Source organism: Ceratotherium simum, chromosome 17 (genome assembly GCF_057802395.1).
Source record: "Ceratotherium simum simum isolate JZ-2026a chromosome 17, ASM5780239v1, whole genome shotgun sequence".
Taxonomy (NCBI): Eukaryota; Metazoa; Chordata; class Mammalia; order Perissodactyla; family Rhinocerotidae; genus Ceratotherium; species Ceratotherium simum.
In genome coordinates this window covers 27,012,792-27,030,989 of record NC_141916.1, presented here as the reverse complement: position 1 = coordinate 27,030,989, position 18,198 = coordinate 27,012,792, and the positions used below count along the sequence as shown (strand labels likewise).

Sequence of the window (18,198 nt, the reverse complement as noted above, 5' to 3'; positions counted from 1 at the left end):
CGGGAATACATGTTTTCAGTAATTTGATATGACCAAAAAGCCACCAAAGTACTAACTAAAAGATGAGTACTTCCTATAAATTCACTAATTTTCACTTGTTTTATTTATCAAATATCCCCTTGAAATAATATATTAATACAAGTTTCTCACTGAAAAAATATTTTGTATTGTTATAGTTCTAATATTATGTTATAAATTTGACCTTAAATACCTCCACAGAGAATATGTGGAATATATTAATCTGGTATATATAGATGTGTATATATACTCCAATTATATATATAAATTCTCATTGTGTATTGAATATTGATAATTTTCTCTCTAATAACTATAGGCCAAAGATTATTAATTGATAAATATAGGACGAACATATGAATTCGAAATATTGTAACAACCTTTCAATGAGAAAATAGTCTTTTTCTTTGAAGAACTGTCAAAATTATGGAAAAAATCTCCTCATGTTCATAGTGTTTCCCACAAAGTAAATGATCATAAGTAGCCAACGACTGCATTTGACCATAGTCAACACTGGATGGGCTTCATTCAATCACTCATTCACTCAACAAATCTCTGGTGTGCACTTGCTGTATATCAAGCACTGTTTATGACACAGGAACACTGTAGTGAGCAAAACAGGAAAAGCTTTCCACTATTAGAGACCTTCTACTGGAAGAGACAGACAATAGGTGAGATAAATAGTTAAAAGATATAGCATGTTAGATATTGATAGTTTAGCACTAGGTAGAAAAAAAATAATGCAGGGAAGGGGGTAGAGTAAGTGTTGAGGGGATGATTGAACCTTATAAAGGACATTATTGAGAAGGTAACTTTGAATAAAGGCCAGAAGGAAATGAAGAAGCTAACAATGCAGATATCAGAGGGAAAGACATGCCCGGCAGATATAGCAGCATGAGCAAAGGCCTGAGATGGGACTATGGAGGAAGACCAAGGAAGCCAGGGTGGCTGAAATAGAGTGAATAAGGTAGAGAGTAGTAAGAAATAAAATCAAAGAGATACAAGGGCTGTATCATGTGGGATCTTAGAATTCATAGTAATTACATTGGCTTTTACTTTGAGTGAGATTTACACTGGAGGGCTTTGAGCAAAGGAGTCACATGACATTACTTAGGTTATAAAAGATGAGTCTGGCTACCATTTTAAGAAAAGACTTAGAGGAGGGTAAAAGTGAAGGCAGGAGATCAGTAAGAGGTATTGCAATAATCTAGGCAACATATGATGGACCAGAATGGTTGTAGCTGAGGTGGGAAGAAGTGGTTAAATTCAAGATATATTTTGAAGGAAGAGCCAAGAAGACTGGCTGGTAGACTTTATGTAAAGTGTAAGAGGAACAGAGGAGTCAGTGATGGCATCAAAGTTTTGTCATGCACTCCTGAAAGAATGGAGTCATCATTACCTGGAGGAATAGGTGTGGACGTGTTAAGTGTGAGGTGCCTATTAAACTTTCAAAAGGAGCTGTCTAGTTGGCAGTTCTATATGGGTGTGGAGCCCAGGGGCAGTGCCTGGGCTGGGAATATCAATTTGTAATTTATCATTGTAAAAATTGTTTTCAAAGCCGGGGTCGGACTGCATGTGGTTAACCAGGGACTTAGTATAGACAGAAAGGAGGAAGAAGAGGTCCACGGAACAGGCTTGAAGATTTTTCTGAGATAAGTCTTGCTTTTAGTCTCTGTGGCATCTTAACTACTGTGCTGAATGAAGAATTTCATGGACCAAAACAAGATTGGTAGAAGCTTGAAATCATTAAGCCAAAAGAGTTAACTACCTCTTCATCCTGATAAACATACATATATTTACATGGAGTGGGGGACCACTAAGATGGTCTTTTAAATAAGTCCAAGAAACATCATTAATCACAGAACAGAATCTGAACAGCTCTTCATCTCCTTCTGACAGTTTATGTTATTAGCATATTATGACCTTTTTGAACATCAGTCATGCCACCTTCAAATATAAGAATGGCCATATGCTTCAAAACCATAATGCATGTATGTACTGTTTTACCATCTCCATGCCATAAATCTTCCTTCCTCCTAAGTGCAGTTAAATTAAGGTTTTCTGCTTTACTGCTTAAAACTATGGGGTTGAAGGTAGAAAGGACCTGTCTCTGGGTTCTGAACCTCGCGGAATGTTATATGTGCAACCATCTATAGTTGTCAAGCTCTCTTGCTCTGGCTGGTGATCGGGTACCCTGGGACTCAGTCCTTTCTGTGTCGAGTAAACTTAGGCATGTCTCCATCTCAATTTCCTCATTTTAAATTTGGGAATAACAACTCCTATGCCCCCTATTCCACAGAGCTTGTTATGAGTCTTAAATTTAATAATATATTCAAAAATGGTAAAATGAATATATAATCTCAATGGATTAGGATTAAAGTGAATAAAATCTATTTTAGTACACTTAATATTTTGAATTAATTATTATTAAATAGAGTACATTTTACTATACAAAAGATTTTTGATTCACAATTTTAGAAATGTTGTCTCGTTTATGCACAGGAAAAAGATCCAGAAGGAAAGTCTCATCTTTCATGATCCATTACATTTTTCTGTGGATTTGGGTGCTCTACAGTTTCTTGCAAAGGGGAAGACTCTGATTGGAACATAGATAACTTAATTACCAAGAACAGTTTTAAATAAGCATCTCGGGACAAATGCTTATTCAATTTTATAATAACATTTGATGTACAACTGATTGCCTAATGCCGAGCACAGAGTAAGTGCTCAACAAATATTTGAGGAATGAGGAAGTGAAAGAGTAAATAACTGTGTTCATTAAACTGACGGATGTGTAGTTGTTACAATTTCACGAAAAGGCAAATTTACCTGTTTACCTTTTGTTTTATTAAATTGCAATCAGTAATTCACAAATGCATATGACAGACTCCTAGATGCTCCAAAAACGAAAACATAATGCTTTATTTCCAGCTGATTTTCTATTTAGTATAACCATCAGAAATTGAGTTGCCACATCTCACAAAATATAAATCATATATGTGTAAATTGAGAGAAAGAATAAAGAAAAAGCTCCATCACTCGAAGGGAGGGTACTATTGACAAAATACACAATAATACCTAATAATAGACATAGGTGTGAATCTTAAAATGAATGAGAAAGTGGGAATACTCTTCAGAAAAATAACTCCTACCATGTTGAATATGATATTGAATGCATCTCAATTCATTTTTTGACTAAAAAGATGAGCACAAAATTAGACACAAAGGGGAGCCGGCCCGGTGGCGCAAGCGGTTAAGTGCGCGCGCTCCGATGCGGCGGCCTGGGGTTCACCAGTTCGGATCCCGGGGGCGCACCGACGCACTGCTTGTCAAGACATGCTGTGGCGGCGTCCCATATAAAGTGGAGGAAGATGGGCATGGATGTTAGCCCAGGGCCAGTCTTTCTCAGCAAAAAAAGAGGATTGGCAGATGTTAGCTCAGGGCTGATCTTCCTCACACACACACACAAAATAGACACAAAGGAGAGAGCCTAGTAGAAAATACATGAGCCTATAGTATAATTTGGTATAAATTTCTTTCTAAATAGGTTTAATATATAGTTTACTGTGGATATCAATGCACTAATCAGAAGCTATCATGATTTTATTGGTATAGGTAAATTCTGTTCTATGGAGGTTAATTAAAAAAGAAAGCACAAACATCTTCTCCAAACAAGTCTGCAAACTATTCATCCAGAGAATACTAAAGTACTTCAAATGTATTTCAAGGAGAAACACAGATTATTTAGCAAGGTTAAATGAGTGATGTATTCCAAGTAATCCAGTGAAATTAGCCAAATGCACCGTAATTGGCCAAAACAAATTTCCCCTTTAATGTGGTCCAGACTCTCTTGAGGCAAATGGAAGAAATCTCAGACATCTATCAATAAAAGCAACATTGCTGAAATAGGTGCCGTTACTTACTCTTTCTAAAAAATTAACTTTGTAGTAATTTATTATTTAAGGCAGTCAACAATGCTATGAAGAAACAGGTGTTGGCCTTTTCAGAGATGGTTAATTTTACCATCTGCATGGGTCAGGGAAAGACAGATAAAAAGATAATCCGTTGAGTCCCTGTGAGAACTGGGTCAGTGCTCAGCTCTTGATTGCCAAAATTGTCTCATTTTTAAGTCAGAGGCAGGGCAGCTACCACACCAATCAGGGAACAGTTTTGGTAGTTCTGGAGTGGAGAGGAAGGTTAGAAAGTTCGTTCTGCCTCCCTATTGCTGTATGGCCTTGGCCGAGTCAATTAACCCTGCTAAACCTTGGTGTCCCTGTTTAAAAATAGCAATACAATTCCTACCTTAGTATTAATGAGAAATGATAGCTTCTAACATATTGCAATTGTTATTTTGTCGAAGCAATGGCTTATCAGTAGGCTAAAATTTGTTAGATAAATTTAGATTAATTATTAATCTTAAATTACAAGTCCAGCAAGGGCAAAGACCACATCTGTCTTGTTTAGTGGCATATAGAAGGTACTCATTATGTGTTAAGTGTGTAAATTGGAGAATCCATATTGGGCATTAAATTAGCCAGACCAATTGCTCTATTGTCCAAGACTTATATTCATGCAAACATCATCACAATATCTTCTCTCATCTAGCTTTTGTCCCTTAAAGGTTCAAATATTAAAATATTATCCCATTCCTCTTCACACATCTCTTATGAGTGGGATACAGAAGAATTTCTTAAAATTTAGAGAAAACGAGTAATAGAGTGATTAAAACAGTCTGACCACAGTCATATTTATTCTAGAATTAAAATGCAGGTCTCCATAGTCACATAACTATGGAGTACCCAGACAATTCTAAATGCATTTTCTGTGTGGTATCTTGAAAACATTGTATGATTAAGAAAATCCTTTTTCTGTAAGGAAATCTACACTTTCTTGATTTTTTTTTTGATCTTTTAGAATTTAATTGTGATCAGAAATCATTGTAAAAATACTGATTTTCTTTTTAAGTGAGAATAGGAAAAATTATATCAAAATCAAATGGGGTCACAGTCTGTTTTAAAATGTAATATAAATATAATTTTGGATTAACCATTATATGGCATTATTTCTTGCTCAATTCTAAGAATCTGATTTCAGTAATTTAAGCGGTCTCCTAAGTTTCTTCCTATCGTGATGCTTCTGTGGTTTTTACTGACCCTAAATCAGCATAAGAATAACAATTAATATAATAGCATCATTCACAGATATAAATGTCTAGAAAGATATACGCTAACAACGATAACTCGGAGTTGGAGAATTATGGTGGTTTAGTTTTCTTTCTCTTTTTTAACTTTATCTGTATTTTCTATTTTTTGACAATAAAAATATACTCACTCTATAATTAAAAAGTTAAGATTAAAAAACAGAATGATCATCTTCATTCGCTTTCTTGATATTATATATTGCTGGAGAAAACTACATAGCTAATCTAAATGGAATCCCCTGGATTATTATTCCAATCACTCTGGATTTATATAGTGTGCAGTTCTTTGTTTTTCATAGTCACTTCTCTTTCACACTCCCTATAGCAGCTTTACTAGTCACCTTGAGCTCCCTAAAGCAAAAGGGTGGTGTGTCATGATTATTTCATTTGTAAAAGATCTTGGCCTTCCATCATCTTGTACCTAAAATCCTATCTAACTTGACCTAAGAGACTCCCCATTATAGTCTTCCTAGTGGCAGTTGTCTTCACATGGTCATGATTTTTGAAAGGGAATCAACATTTTGTGACTGAGAAGTAGGCAATGCCCATAGTTGCCTCTTGTGCATTACTGCTGTGCATAACCACTGGGGAGTCATTCCTCACAGCAGGAAGGGGAGATAGGAATACAAAACTACATGAAAAGCAGCAAATTAACGAGGAAATTCAACTTTTGGCCTAACCAGCCAGTGTGTTCAGCCAAAGGAATTTCCTGTGGTGAAGTTACCACATGATATACTTCTGAATATTTAAGAAACCAGCAACATGCCTTTCTCTGTTTGTGTGGTTTTTACTTTTTAATGTGGCCAAAACAGGTTATGTAAACTCATTTCTAAATCTATAATTTAAGATAGGAGTTAAAAAAAGAGAAAGATACAAAGCCACAGTATGGTTAGTAATTTTATTTTTAAAATGAGGTAGGGACGATGGGTTATGAGCTTTGGAATTATCAGACCTGGATTCAAAATCCCAATTCTACTTAACAGTCATGAAATTTTAATCAAGTCATTTAACCTCTCTGAGTTTCATTTAGCCCATCAATGAAATTGAAGTAAAAAAATTAATAGTCCATAAAATAATTGAGAGAGAAAGATGGATATAATTGCTTAGCATCATGCTTATACTCACTCAAAATATGGTAGCTTTTAGAAAATTTGTACTGTTTGTCTTGGCCTACTTCCAACATTTGCTCTACAATAGCCTAGATTAGATTATGCAAGCTATCTTGTTACTAGAAAACAAAATCTTTGCTTTTGGAGAAGAGCTTCATATTTAGTAGACAATATTTTCTCCTATTAGATGATCTTAGCTACCGCTGGCTTTTAAATGAATTTCCTGTGTTTATCACAATGGATAAACGAAGATTTGTGTCCCAGACAAATGGCAATCTCTACATTGCGAATGTCGAGGCATCAGACAAAGGCAATTATTCCTGCTTTGTATCCAGTCCTTCTATTACAAAGAGTGTGTTCAGCAAATTTATCCCACTCATTCCACTACCTGAACGTAAGTATTTTATTTGTTACACTCTGTTTTTGCAAGCTTGTCTGCTTATGGCACTCATAATAACAAAAAGAAATATCCAGTGGGAAGATGAGCTGGTTGCTCAGTCAGGGCAAACAGGATACACACTTTGAAAGTCTTGGTCCTTCCTTATTTTTTCCGATAGAGATTTACATCATAAAAGTGTCCTAAGATGGTTGAGTTCAGACTGATTGACTCTATTTCAGAGACTGCATTGGCGACTGATTCATTAGTTAAATACCTGAACATTGGTTACAGTGGGAATCACCAGCATCTGCTTTTTGTTTCACGGCCATTCCTATTTCTTAGTAAGCACATGAAAGAGAACAAATGATTAGATCAAAACAAACTATAGTTATTACAGAATTAGGGGGAAAAAAAGACAGTTGTATTATTTTTATATTTTTAAGGAACTAATTACATGAAGCACATAAGTATATAAACTGTGTTTCTACTGTAAATAATTAGCATAGGATATTACTACAGTGGCACCATATTTGATGACCATAATACTGACTGCCCTTTTTCCAGGCTCCAACTGAACTGCTTTCCTTTTTCTAACACACCACCACCTGAGAGAATCTGATCCCAGCATATTTGCTTACTTTGCATGATTTTTATTGCAGTCCTGTTGCTACACTCATATCACCGAGTTCAAGCTTCTGGGGAAATACTGGTTTCATTTCATATTGTTGACAAGCTCAGGTTTGGTTCCTGCCTCTACCCCTAGGTAGTGTATGACAATGGGGAAAATGCCACCATATCACTGTGACTCCATTTTTATTACTCTCTTCAAGATAGAGATCACGTGGTTGGTATTCCATAAATACTTTTTGACTTTCTGGCTCTTACTTCCCTCCACAATCATGGGAGATACTCTGATCCACTACTGCACAGAGTTAAAAGAAGCCATCATGTAAGAAGCTCCTTAATTTTCTTTCTTACTCTTCCCCAGAAATTCAGCACTTCTATTTATTTCATGCTTTCTGTCTTTGTGGAAGAAAGGTTTCTCCTCCTGCTCAAGCTAATTTCTCCAGTTGCTCTGGTTCACATTCCATTTGATTCATTTAGGGACTTCACTACATCACTTATTTCCCCTAAATCTTCAAACTCTCCTCCATTTCTTCCCCTCTCCATATTCTTTTGTATTCAATGCAAACAATCTTGGATAATCAAAACAACTTCTCATTTTCTAAATCCAAAGGACACTTCAGTCCTGATTCTATATGAAGGTTGACACTGTGTCTCTTCTGCCTCTCTTGAACTCTCCCATCTTTTCCTAATTTCCCTGACTCTTTCCACTCTCTCCTCATCTCCCACTAGCCTCTCTGACAAATCCTATGCAGTATCCTTCACCTGATCTTCCTCCTTCTTATATTTCTCTTGAATCTTTTTCTAGATATTCTCACCCATTTATACCTTTTCAACAGTAGCCCTATGCAGATAACTGCAAAATCATATCTCCAAAACTTTTCCCTGTGTTTAGTCCTTAATTCTACCTACCTCTTGGACTTATCACCCAGAAGGTTCTCAAGGATGTTAAGCTCAAAATGTTCCAAACACACCTGTTATCTCCCCTCTAAACTTCCTCTTCTGGTCATCTTCATCTCATTTAGCAATACCGTCGTATTTCTACTAACTCAGGGTAGCATTTTTAATCATCAACTCCTCTCCTCCCCTCATCTTCAGGACAGAGCCAATCGTTCTCATTTAGTATGTAAGCACTTGGGAAGTTTGAGGAAAATGTGGAACCTACAGGTACTGATTCAGCAGACCTGGGAATATGACCGAGGCACCTGAAGGTTCAGCAAGCATCCCAGGTGATTCCGATCAATTGGATCTTTGATCTACACCTTGAGAAAACATTGATCTATGGGGATCTGTTGTTTCTGCCCCTAAAATACAACTTGGATCTGTTCTTTCCTTTCTTTTCCTACTGTGACCGTGCCCTACTTCAGGCCTTCATTTGTTATTCTGAATTTATGAAACAGCCTCTCTCAGATCTTTGACTCTCCTCTATATTTCTCTTCTCCATGGTCCATCCTTTAAAACTGCCAGCAAGGTCTTCTACTTAAAGCAAAAGTAAGATTTATATTACTTCTCTCTTTTTTTTAAAATTTTTTGTTTATTGCAGTAACATTGGTTTATAACATTGTATAAATTTCAGGTGTACATCATTATACTTCTATTTCTGCATAGATTACATCATGTTCACCACCCAAATACTAATTACAACCCATCACCACACTCATGTGCCGAATTATACCTTTCACCCTCCTCCCTCCCCACTTCCCCTCTGGTAACCACCAATCCAATCTCTGTTTCTATATGTTTGTTTATTGTTGTTATTATCTACTACTTGATGAAGGAAATCATACGGTATTTGTCCTTCTCCCTCTGACTTATTTCACTCTGCATAATACCCTCAATGTCCATCCATGTTGTCACAAATGGCTGGATTTCATCGTTTCTTATGGCTGAGTAGTATTCCATTGTGCATATATACCACAGCTTCTTTATCCATTCGTCCCTTGATGGGCACTTAGGTTGCTTCCAAGTCTTGGCTATTGTGAATAACACTGCAATGAACACAGGGGTGCATGTATCTTTATGCATTGATGTTTTCAAGTTCTTTGGATAAATACCCAGCAGTGGAATAGCTGGATCATATGGTAGTTCTATCCTTGATTTTTTGAGGAATCGCCATACTGTTTTCCATAGTGGCTGCACCAGTTTGCACTCCCACCAGCTGTTCCCTTCTCCCCACATCCTCTCCAACACATGTTGTTTCCTGTCTTGTTAATTATAGCCATTCTGACGGGTGTGAGGTGATATCTCATTGTAGTTTTGATTTGCATTTCCCTGCTAGTTAATGATTTTGAACATCTTTTCATGTGTCTGTTGGCCATATGTATATCTTCTTTGGAGAAATGTCTGTTCAGGTCTTTTGCCCATTTTTTGATTGGGTTGTTAGTTTTTTTGTTGTTGAGATGCATCAGTTCTTTGTATATTTTGGAGATTAAGCCCTGATAAGATGTATAGTTTGCAAATATCTTCTCCCAATTGTTAGGTTGTCTTTTCATTTTGTTGATGGTTTCTTCTGCTGTGCAGAAGCTTTTTAGTTTGATGTAGTCCCATTGGTTTATTTTTTCTATTGTTTCTCTTGCCCGGTCAGACATGGTGCTTGAAAATATGTTGTTAAGACCGATGTCGAAGAGCGTACTGCCTATGTTTTCTTCTAGAAGTTTCATAGTTTCAGGTCTTACATTCAAGTCTTTAATCCATTTGGAGTTTTGTGTATGGTGTAAGGTAAGGGTCTACTTTCATTTTTTTGCATGTGGCTATCCAGTTTTCCCAACACCATTTGTTGAAGAGACTTTCTTTTCTCCATTGTATGTTCTTGGCTCCTTTGTCAAAGATTAGCTGTCCATAGATGTGTGGGTTTATTTCTGGGCTTTCGATTCTATTCCATTGATCTGTGTGTCTGTTTTTGTGCCAGTACCATGCTGTTTTGGTTACTATAGCTTTGTAGTATATTTTGAAATCAGGGAGTGTGATACCTGCAGCTTTGTTCTTTTTTCTCAGGATTCCTTTAGCTATTCGGGGTCTTTTGTTGTTCCATATAAATTTTAGGATTCTTTATTCTATTTCTGTGAAAAATGTTGTTGGAACTTCGATAGGGATTGCATTGAATCTATAGATGGCTTTAGGAAGTATGGACATCTTAACTATGTTAATTCTTCCAATCCAAGAGCACGGAATATCTTTCCATTTCTTTGTGTCTTCTTCAATTTCTTTCAGAAATGTTTTATAGTTGTCAGTGTGCAGCTCTTTCACCTCTTTGGTTAAGTTTATTCCTAGGTATTTTATTCTTTTTGTTGCAATTGTAAATGGGATTGTATTCTTAATTTCTCTTTCTGCTACTTCATTGTTAGTGTATAGAAATGCAACTGATTTTTGTATGTTGATTTTGTATCCTGCAACTTTACCATATTCATTTATTACTTCTAAAAGTTTTCTGGTGGATTCTTTAGGGTTTTCTATATATACAATCATGTCATTTGCAAATAGTGACAGTTTCACTTCTTCTTTTCCAATTTGGATCCCTTTTATTTCTTTCTCTTGCCTGATTGCTCTGGCTAGGACTTCCAGTACTATGTTAAATAGGAGTGGTGACAGTGGGCATCCTTGTCTGGTTCCTGTTCTTAGAGGGATAGCTTTCACTTTTTCACCATTGAGGATGATATTAGCTGTGGGTTTCTCTTATATGGTCTTTATTATGCTGAGGTACTTTCCTTCTATACCCATTTTATTCAGAGTTTTTATCATAAATGGATGCTGGATCTTGTCAAATGCTTTCTCTGCATCTATTGAGATGATCATGTGATTTTTATTCTTCATTTTATTGATGTGGTGTATCACGTTGATTGATTTGCGAATGTTAAACCATCCCTGCATACCTGGAATAAATCCCACTTGATCATGGTGTATAATCTTTTTAACGTATTGTTGTATGCGATTTGCTAGTATTTTGTTGAGGATTTTTGCATCGATGTTCATCAGTGATATTGGCCTGTAGTTTTCTTTTTTTGTGTTGTCCTTGTCTGGTTTTGGTATCAGGGTAATGTCGGCTTCATAGAATGAATTAGGGAGCTTCCCTCCCTCTTCAGTTTTCTGGAAGAGTTTGAGAAGGATAGGTATTAAGTCTTCTTTGAATGTTTGGTAGAATTCAGCAGGGAAGCTGTCTGGTCCTGGACTTTTAGTTTTCGGGAAGTTTTTGATTACTGTTTCGATCTCCTTACTGGTGATTGGTCTATTCAAATTCTCTACTTCTTCTTGATCCAGTTTTGGAAGGTTGTATGATTCTAAGAATTTATCCATTTCTTCCAGGTGTCGAATTGGTTGGCATATAGCTTTGCATAGTATTCTCTTATAATCTTTTGTATTTCTGAGGTGTCTGTTGTAATTTCTCCTCTTTCGTTTCTGATTTTACTTATTTGTGCCTTCTCTCTTTTTTTCTTGGTGAGTCTAGCTAAAGGTCTGTCAATTTTGTTGATCTTTTCAAAGAACCAGCTCTTGGTTTTATTAATTTTTTCTATTGTTTTTTTGGTCTCTATTTCATTTATTTCTGCTCTGATTTTTATTATTTCCGTTCTTCTACTGATTTGGGGCTTTGTTTTTTCTTCTTTTTCCAGTTCCTTTAGGTGCATTGTTAGATTGTTTATTTGAGATTTTTCTTGTTTGTTGAGATAGGCCTGTATCGCTATAAACTTCCCTCTTAGAGCTGCTTTTGCTGTATCAGATAAATTCTGGCATGTCGTATTTTCATTTTCATTTGTCTCCAGGTATTTTTTGATTTCTTCTTTGATTTCTTTGTTGACCCAGTCGTTGTTAGGTAGCATTTTGTTTAATCTCCACGTATTTGTGGCTTTTCTGATTTTCTTCCTATAGTTGATGTCTAGTTTCATACCTTTGTGGTCAGAAAAGATGCTTGGTATTATTTCAATCTTCTTAAATTTACGGAGACTTGTTTTGTGGCCTAATATGTGATCAATCCTGGAGAATGTTCAATGTGCATTTGAAAAGAATGTGTAGTCTTTGGTTTTTGGATGGAATGCTCTGTATGTATCTACTAGGTCCATCTGTTCTAGTGTATCATTTAAGGCCAATGTTTCCTTATTAATCTTCTGTTTGGATGATCTATCCATTGGTGTAAGTGGAGTGTTAAACTCCCATACTATTATTGTGTTACTGTCTATTTCTGTTTTTATGTCTGTTAATAATTGCTTTATATATTTAGGTGCACCTACATTGGGTGCGCAGATATTTATAAGTGTTATATCCTCTTGTTGGATTGTTCCCTTGATCATTATGTAATGCCCTTCTTTGTCTCTTTTTGCAGTTTTTGTTTTAAAGTCTATTTTGTCTGATATGAGTACTGCTACTCCAGCTTTCTTTTCATTGCCATTTGCGTGGAGTATCTTTTTCCATCCCTTCACTTTCAGTTTGTGAGTGTCTTTAGGTCTGAAGTGTGTCTCTTGTATGCAGCATATATATGGGTCTTGTTGTTTTATCCAATCAGCCACCCTATGCCTTTTAATTGGAGCATTTAGTCCACTGACATTTAAAGCAGCTATTGATAAGTATGTACTTACTGCCATTTTTTAACTTTTGTTTTTCTCAGTGTTTTAGTAGTCCTTCTCTGTTCCTTTCTTCTATACAGAATTGATGGTCTCTTTAGTTTGACCTCTGTCTGAAAGCTCTACTCTTTAACTCCCCTCCTCCCTCCTTTTATGTTTTTGATATCATATCTAACCTCTTTTTTTGTGCATTTGTATCCATTACCCTCTTATCATGGAAATAGATAATTTTTCCTATTTGTGGTCCTCTCTTTTCCCCTTAAATCAGTCCCTTTAACATTTCTTGTAGCGCTGGTTTCTTGGTGACAAACTCCTTTAATTTTTGCTTGTCTGGGAAATTTTTGATCTCTCCTTCCATTTTGAATGACAACCTTGCTGGGTAGAGTATTCTTGGCTGTAAGTTTTTTCCTTTTAGCACTTTAAATATATCGTGCCATTCTCTTCTAGCCTGTAAGGTTTCTGCTGAGAAGTCAGCTGATAGCCTTATGGGGTTTCCTTTGTATGTAACTTCCCTTTCTCTTGCAGCTTTTAGGATTCTCTCTTTATCTTTAATTCTGGACATTTTGATTATGATCGTGTCTTGGTGTGGGTCTCTTTGGGTTTATCTTGTTTGGGGCGCTCTGTGCTTCCTGTACCTGGATGTCTGTTTCCTTCCTTAGGTTAGGGAAGTTTTCATCTATTATTTATTGAAATAGATTCTCTGCCCCTTTGTCTCGCTCTTCTCCTTCTGGGACACCTATAACACGGATGTTAGTATGCTTGATGTTGTCCCAGAGGTCCCTTAGACTGTCCTCACTCTTTTTAATTCTTTTCTCTCTTACCTGTTCACCTTGGGTAATTTCTTCTATTCTTTTGTCCAGCTCGCAGATCCGTTCTTCTGTATCCTCTACTCTGCTTTTGAGTCCCTCTAGTGAATTTTTCATTTCCGGTATTGTATTCTTCATTTCTGATTGGTTCTTTTTTATATCTTCCATTTCTTTGTTGACATTCTCACTGAGTTCATCTATTCTTCTCCCCACATCAGTGAGCATCCTTAACACTCTTAGTTTGAACTCTCTGTCAGGTAGGTTGCTCATTTCTGTTTTACTTAGTTCCTTTTCTGGGGTTTTGTCCTGTTCCCTTACTTGGAATATATTCCTTTGCCTCCTCATTTTGCCTCTTTCCCTGTGCTCGTGACTACGTATTAGGTAGGTCAGCTAAGTCTCCTGCTCTTGGATAGGTGACCTTATGTAAGTGATGGCTTAGGAGGCCTGCAGTGTGCTTCCCTCAGTTCTCAATGTTCCAGGGGTGACCCCTATGTGGGCTACGTGTGTCCTTCTGTTGTGGCCTGTTTGTTCTCCCTGTAGGCGCCCAGCTTGGCCAAGTTATGCTCCTGGCCCGCTGTTGACATGCTCAGCTGCTTGTAGTTGTTGTGGGCCCTTCAGTCTCTTTATCAGGTGTGGGGAGCCCCAACACAGTTGGCTGCAAGTTCTAATACCACATTTGTGTTGCAGTATTTCTTTTAATTAAGTAGGCCCCCAGCGTGGCAGGTTGTTAGTCTCAGGGCCTTACAATTACTATAAGCCTCCAGCCTTTAGGTCTCTTGTCAGCTCTCTGAGGATTGCAGCTGGCTGGGGCTGGCCTCAGGCACAGGAGCACCCAATTGTTTCAGGCTTTGGAAGGTGGGGCAAACCCCCTATGTGGGTCTTTGAGAAGCACAAGTCTCCTGCAGCTGACAAGCCCTGCCATCCACAGGTTCACACACACAGTCAACACAGTCCTGCCCTGTGTGCGTGCCCTGACCTCCCAAAGCAGACCCAGTCTCTCCACGGCAGGAGCCCCCCACACTCCACCAGTGCCCCACACTCTCCACCTGCTCCCTGTGCACGCCCTGCCCCACTGAAGTCGGCTCAGTTGCCAGGCTGCAGAGAATCCAGTCACCAATCTATGCAGGCCCACACGTTGCCTGAGGGCTTGTTGTTGGGTGGGGCCAGTCTCTAGGGTGGGCTGCCTGCCCTGGCTGAGCTGGATTAAATCAGTGCTCTAGCGGGTGGGGTAGACCCTGGGCTAGCAGGCCCCAGGGAGAACTCCAATGGCATCTGTATCAGCACGCCCACACCAGGCCACAACAATGGCCGCCGCCAATGTCCCAGTCCCTGGAGAGGTCTCATTTCTCACTGAGATGCACACAGGTCCTATTAGGTGAGTCTCTTTTCACCAAAGCACGGTCCACCTTTGTTTCTGGTGATTTTAGGTTGCTTTCTGAAATGGGTGAGCTTGCGCGTGGGCCCTTTAAGAGCCGGTTTTAATTTCTTTGTGAGCCAGCTTTTCTGGGGGTACTCCCCAATGTTTTAGTAGCAGGCAAAGTTCGATATTATGCCACTCGTCTCGATTGTGCTGGGTCCACAAAATGCCCACAGCGGGGGCGTTCCCTGGCTCAGGGCTCCGCGCCTCCAGGGAGGCTGTGTACCTTTGGGCTGCTCCCGGGCGGCCATGTGAAGCTGGCAGCTTGTGAAGGCGGTGTTTTTCCTCTCCAGAAGGCAGTTTCTGCCTCTTGCACCTCAGTTAGGATTGTCCGTTGTTGCAGGAGTTCCTCTTATCCAGTTTTCAGTTCTGTCTCAGGGGTAATTTTTCCACGAGTAGTTGTAAATTGGCTGTGTCTTCGGGAGGAGGTGAGCTCAGAGTCTGCCTACGCCGCCATCTTGACTTCCTCTCCCCTGTATTACTTCTCTTACCAAAACCCATTGGTGGTTACCGGCTGACAAAATTAGTCTCAAAATATTTACTATCACAGTTTCAAGTCTTCTAGATTATAGGTTCAAGCTTATTTTCAACTACATATACTTAAATATCATTTGAATTCCTAGACCTTTTTTAATTCGCTGCACACTCCTGGAGTTTTGTCATAATATGCTATTTCTTCACTCGGAACTGGTCCAGGTCAAATGCCCTCTTGTCTGAAATTCCCATGGCCCCTACATACTTCCAACAATCTTCCTCAGCTGCCACTTTTTCAGACCATCTATTTTTGTCTTGGTTTGTATTTCAGGTTATTTGTCTCCTTGCATTACACAGTATAAAGTACACACTCACTTTGTGATCCTAAACAATGTATTTAGCCTTTCTGAGCCTATTTCTTCCCCTCTAAGATTGAGAGAATAATACATCTTTTAGGACTGATATGCTGAATGAATGAAATGAAGCGCCTATATTGATGAGCATGGTGATGTCTGAACAAACATTTTTTTCTTTCCCTTTCTCCTTCCCTCTTTTCAACTTGTTTCCCCTTTGCCCTCATTTCAATGGACATGTCTTTCTTTTCTCCCCTGACTTCTTTCTTTTCCACTCTCCTCTCTTCCTTCTTCCCTTCTCCCTTATTTCCTTTCTTCCTTCTCTTTCTTCTTGAGTTAGCAGGAAGCAGTTATAGCACCTGGCACAATGGTTTACATGTATTTGATGCTCCCTAAAGACTTGGATTTTTTTAGTGAATTGAGTCAGATTGGTTACACAGCTGTCAGAATGAGCCAATATGATTCAAAATGCTTGATGAAATTTATACTATACATATACTATGCATAAACAAATGTATACATTGTGACACAGTCAGATATTTTCCAATACTTCTACAGAGAAAAGCCTTCCATATTGAAGTTGTTCTAATTCTATAAAAATCATGATATTAAAAAAATACTATTCTTATTAATTAGTTGATATTTCTATTTTTCTTAATATTAGGAACGACAAAACCATATCCTGCTGATATCGTAGTTCAGTTCAAGGATGTATATGCATTGATGGGCCAAAATGTGACTTTAGAGTGTTTTGCACTTGGCAAGTAAGTATACTTACATTTTTCATTAATGTATATAGAAATATATTAATTTTGTGCTGTTTTAGGAAATATAAGATGTAAATGTTTAGCTAGAAACATAAACATAAAATTGCCTTGTAAGCTTTGTGGACCCTTAGCTCTTTTATCTCCTATTTAAAGTCCCGTTCCTGATATCCGATGGCGGAAGGTCCTAGAACCAATGCCAAGCACTGCTGAGATCAGCACCTCTGGGGCTGTCCTCAAGATCTTCAATATTCAGCTAGAAGATGAAGGCACATATGAATGTGAGGCTGAGAACATTAGAGGAAAGGATAAACATCATGGAAGAATTTATGTTCAAGGTAGATGATATATTATTTTAATTTTCTATAAATTTCATCAATATCTTATTTACAGACATTTCCATACTTGAAAAACTAGTATATGCTGATTAATAGTTTAACAACAGTGATGTATATTACATTATGCATAAAGAAGAAATATTTATCCTATGTTAAATTAAGTCACAAATGCGAGTTATAGATGTGAACTTATGCCATTAGTTTCATACTAACACCAATGTATTGATAGTGGTGTTTCTGATAATTTTCAGAAAATACAATTCATGTAGCTTGTTGACTCCCTTCTTTGTTCTCTTTTTTCAATACCTTTTTGTGTGTGTCTGAAGAAGATGAGCCCTGAACTAACATCTGTTGTCAATCCTCCTCTTTTTGCTGAGGAAGATTGGCCCTGGGCTAACATCCGTGCCCATCTTCCTCTACTTTATATGTGGGACGCCTGCCACAGCATGGTTTGATGAGTAGTATGTAGGTCCGAACCTGGGATCCAAACCCAGGAACCCTGGGCCGCTGAAGCGGAGCCTGTGAACTTAACCACTACACTAGCAGGCTGGCCTTCAATATCTTTTTATTTGTAGAAGAATCTATGCATTATGACTTGGTCTAAGCCTCTGGTTTACAAACTTCAATATGCCTCAAAATCACCTGGAGGGCTTGTTAAAAAACCACAGATTACTGGTTCTCACCCTCAGAATTTCTGAGTTAGAAGGTCTATTTGGGGCCCAAGAATTTGTGTTTCTAACATGTTCCTAGGAGATGCTAATGCTACTGGTCCAGGAACCACACTTTGAGAACCACTGGTCTAAGGAAACATTTTTCCGTGATACAGTTTTCTTGGTACAAGTGTTTGATTCTCATACATTGAAATAAACTTATATTTTGGAGGATAGGATGTTGTTTTTCAGGCAACAGCTGAAACTTTTCAGGTTGAAGTCATCTCTGTAATGTTCTACAGTGTGAAACATGCAGGTCACACTGAATAAACATCTAAGACTTCAACAAGATCATTTATTTAAAGGATAAGCATACATTGAGTGTCTACTCAGAGGCAGAGTATGATAGGGGCGAGGATAATTAGACAAAAAAAATACTCTCTCTATACTTGAGAAATTCATACTCTAGTCATATTATACACAAAACTCCCAAGTTTATACAAGTGTACTTAGGTAAACA

General features: G+C 37.8%; 1 protein-coding gene across 2 annotated transcripts in view; it reads left to right on the top strand.

Moving 5' to 3' along the window:
- CNTN1 (contactin 1) overlaps positions 1-18,198 on the top strand; it is a 354,640-nt gene that overhangs the window by 205,493 nt on the left and 130,949 nt on the right. For both annotated transcript variants that reach the window (XM_014786370.2, XM_087442559.1), the window contains 3 exons: positions 6,512-6,718; positions 16,591-16,690; positions 16,847-17,028. In XM_014786370.2, coding sequence (XP_014641856.1) covers positions 6,512-6,718; positions 16,591-16,690; positions 16,847-17,028 — 489 coding nt within the window. The remainder of the gene's footprint in view (positions 1-6,511; positions 6,719-16,590; positions 16,691-16,846; positions 17,029-18,198) is intronic.